This window comes from Octopus bimaculoides, chromosome 6 (genome assembly GCF_001194135.2).
Source record: "Octopus bimaculoides isolate UCB-OBI-ISO-001 chromosome 6, ASM119413v2, whole genome shotgun sequence".
NCBI classification, from domain to species: domain Eukaryota; kingdom Metazoa; phylum Mollusca; class Cephalopoda; order Octopoda; family Octopodidae; genus Octopus; species Octopus bimaculoides.
The window spans coordinates 81,335,861-81,339,938 of record NC_068986.1 but is presented as its reverse complement, the minus strand read 5'-3'; the positions used below and the strand labels follow the sequence as shown (position 1 = coordinate 81,339,938).

At 31.8% G+C, this 4,078-nt stretch overlaps 1 protein-coding gene across 1 annotated transcript in view; it reads left to right on the top strand.

Moving 5' to 3' along the window:
- LOC128248152 (zinc finger protein 665-like) overlaps positions 1-3,162 on the top strand; it is a 16,695-nt gene extending 13,533 nt beyond the window's left edge. Inside the window, exon 2 of the mRNA XM_052968904.1 lies at positions 834-3,162. Coding sequence (XP_052824864.1) covers positions 1,306-2,631 — 1,326 coding nt within the window. The 5' untranslated portion in view covers positions 834-1,305 and the 3' untranslated portion in view covers positions 2,632-3,162. The remainder of the gene's footprint in view (positions 1-833) is intronic.
- Positions 3,163-4,078: the final 916 nt, after the last annotated feature.

The window sequence follows — 4,078 nt, the reverse complement described above, 5'->3', positions numbered from 1 at the left end:
CTCTCTCTCTGAAAGTATCTGTCATTACAGTATCGAAATGTGATTGTTTCAGTTAGTGGAATAGTTTCATTTTTAAAGTGAAAGTATTTGACATGAGTGTTTTTGTTTCACTTTTGACACGTAATACTTAAATAGTGGAGGAGATATTATGTTGCCTTGGGCTCGAACTCTGCAAGAAGTTAAAAATTTTTTTTGACTAAAACACAACTGGAACCCTAAGTAAGGCATGTGTAAAATTTGAATGAAATTGGTTGCGTAGTTCTCGAGTTTTAGGGATTCACACACACACACACACACACAGAGACAGACACACATTCTCATTTTTATATATATAAATAATTTTAATATTCATTTTACCAATCCTCCTTCCACACAGTAACTCAGTCCTTTACTATGAGATATAACAGCTTTAGATCTGTCTTTGTTACTTTGTTCCCCACAAAATACAATATAAAATATGAAGAAAATTTGTAATTTCTTAACTCATCAGCTGTTTCAGGATGCCCAGTGTTATGTAATAATCATAATTTGCAGGTGAAATGTGTAAAAAATATGAGTACGTAACCAGTAACCAGTCACATGAAAACACTACAATAAGTCTGGTTCCCCTCATCAAGGGAACATAGGCAAATATATATTAATATTATATAGTTGATAAATATGATAATATTTTCCATGCTAAATGAATTATTCTTCCAATAGATGTGATTCTTTTGAAGATATTTTGGCCTTTAAGTCATGAAACAGTTTAGTTGTACGCTAATGTAAATATTTTGTTAAATCTACATTTTTAACTATTCACTACATCTTATACTGTTTCCTTATTATTTCAGAACATCAAATGACATCAGATTTAAAGAATTTTTAACCTTAGTTACACTGTCATTAGTTATATTTTGAAGACTAATGGAAGAAACTCCATGCAACTGATAAAAAGTCTGTTTATAATAACTGTTAAGATACCAATAAAATATTTCCTTTGAAATGAGACTAAAAGCATAATTTCTCTAATTCACTGCTGGGAATCTGTACAAGATGATTTTGCATTCCAATTAAACTTGGACATATTTACTTACAAAGGTGTTTGAGGCATTTTCAGATACTGATGAAGATCATAGTGATGGAAGTATAGCTGAAGAAATATTTGTTTGGAATAAACTATAACACAAGTAAAAGAATGTAGCCATATGATATGGTTAGAGAAGAAAAACATTGGGAAAATTAACTGTGTGAGAAATTTAAAAGGTTGAATTTTTTTCATCTGATAAGATAGGACATTCATTATGTTACTGTGATATTTCTGAAATGTCTCTAAAAAGAAACCTAACTACTGGAGAGATGCTATATCACTGTGAAATCTGTGGTAAATCATTTTCTACTGGAAGTCACTTAACTAGACACAGACACATTCATACAGGAGAAAAGGCTTTTCTCCTGTATTGTGATATCTGTGGTAAACCATTTTTGAATGTAAGTCACTTAATTAGACACAAATATATTCATATGGGTGAGAAACCATATCGTTGTGATATTTGCAATAAATCATTTTCTGATGACAGACATATAGCTAGACACAAATGCATTCATACCGGAGAGAAGCCACATGCTGGAGAGAAACCATATCATTGTGATATCTGTGGCAAATCTTTCTCTTTAAATGGCCACTTAACTAGACACAAATATATTCATACAGGAGAGAAACCATATCGTTGTGATATCTGTGGTAGATCATTTTCGGATGGAAGTCATTTAACCAGACACAAACGTGTTCATACAGGAGAGAAACCATATCATTGTGATATTTGTGGTAAATCATTTTCTGATGAAAGTCACTTAACTAATCATATACGTATTCATACTGGAGAGAAGCCATATCATTGTGATATTTGTGATAAATCATTCTCTCAGAAAGGTAATCTCACTTCTCACAAAATTATTCATACAGGAGACAAACCATATTATTGTGATATCTGTGGTAAATCTTTTTCTCGAAGTGGTGACTTAACTACTCATAAACATATTCATACAGGTGACAAGCCATATCGCTGTGACATCTGTGGTAAATCATTCTCTCAAAATTATCATGTAACTACACACAAACGAATTCATACAGGTGAGAAACCATATCACTGTAACACCTGTGGTAAGTCCTTCTCTCATAGAAATGTCTTAAATGTTCACAAACGCATTCACACAGGAGAGAAACCATATCATTGTGATGTCTGTGGTAAGTCATTCTCTCATGGAAATACCTTAGTTATTCACAAACAAATTCATGCAGGAGAGAAGCCATGTGATATATGTGATAAAACTTTTACTTTCACTAGTGACTTAGAGAAACAGAAATGCATTCATGATAGAGAAAAAACATATCATTGTGATATATGTGATAAGTCTTTTTCTGATGGTAGCCACTTAGCTAGACACAAACGCATTCACACAGGAGAGAAACCATATCCCTGTGATATCTGTGGTATGTCATTTTCCATTAATTGTAACTTAACTACTCACAAACGTGTTCATACTGGAGAAAAGCCATATCACTGTGGTGTCTGTGATAGATCATTCTCTCAGAAAGGTCATCTCTCCACTCACAAGCTCATTCATTTAGGAGAAAAACCATATCACTGATATTTATGGTCAGTTGTACTCTTTAAAATGGTAACTTAACTAAAACTACAATCATTCAGCAGGAGAGAAACCATATCACTGTGATATTTCTTGTAAATAATATTCTGCTGGAAATAATTTCACTCAAGCACTTTCATACAGGATTTACCACATGTCACTGTGATATGTAAATCATTCTCTGAAAGTTGCACCTTGGCTACTTGTAGACATTACTCTTGCAGGAGAGAAATCTTCCTACTATGATGTCTGGTAAGTCATTCTCTTGGAAATACCTTAATCACTTAAAAACTTATTCATATTAGAGTGAATCCGTAATCATTGTGATATCCATGATAAATCATTCTCTCAGGAAGATAACTTCACCACTTACAAATGCATTCATGTAGGAGAGAAACTATATAACTGTGATGTCTGTGGTAAATCATTTTCTCAAAATTGTATGTCAACTAAACATATGAGAGAAAATTAACTATATCAATGTCTAAAGCAATTCCATTAAAATGTATATATATATATATATAACATTATATGTGTGTGACTTTTTTTTTTGTATTTGGTTTGCAAAATTTTTGATGTTAACTACTCATGTTTTGAAACAAATTTTGTATCTTAGTCATTATACCAATAATAAACCCAGTTTTTTTTTTTTTTGCCAAAGACCTTTCTCTGTCATTTGCAACCTTATCAATGACTTGCTCTCTCTCTCGCTCCTCCTGATCTAAAGGTGTTCATACAATAAAGAAGCTACAATAGTATGTGATAACAACCACACAACATTAGTGCAATAACACAGTGTTATTACAGAATATTCGTATTCTGCAATAACACTGTGTTATTACAGAATATTCATATTCTATCTAACTTTTCCAGAGGGAAGAATGATACTGTTGATTTATTTGACATTGTAGGTAAATAAATGAAAAATGGGATAACATTATTATAATTCTTATGTTACAAAGGTATACACAAATCATAAAATGAAGTATTTCATCAAACCATAAGATGTGTATATGATGTCTATTAAAAATACATTCTTTCAATATCTTATGTCTATTCTGATGTGAAATTTAGATTTTCATCTTAGAGGATGATTCTAATGATGGTTTAAACTTATATTAAGTTTATTGATTTTTTACTTATAACATAACCAGATGAAACTGAATATTCAGATTAATGTAACTAAACTGAGTCTGAATATAACTGGTATAATTAATCAGAAAAAAAGCTTTATTGCTACATTCATTTATACAACAGCTCACATTTTAAATTAGAACATTTAAAATGTTATAATTATACAAAGAAACAGAAAAAAAAGAAAGAAACAATGAGGGGGTAAAGCAGAAGATAGAGGGGGAGGAAGTGATGGGCCACAGTCCCCAGAACAAATGGTGAGGTCAGCCGTAATGACCACAATGGCGTTGCCATAGAGAATGGCCTGTGATACTGC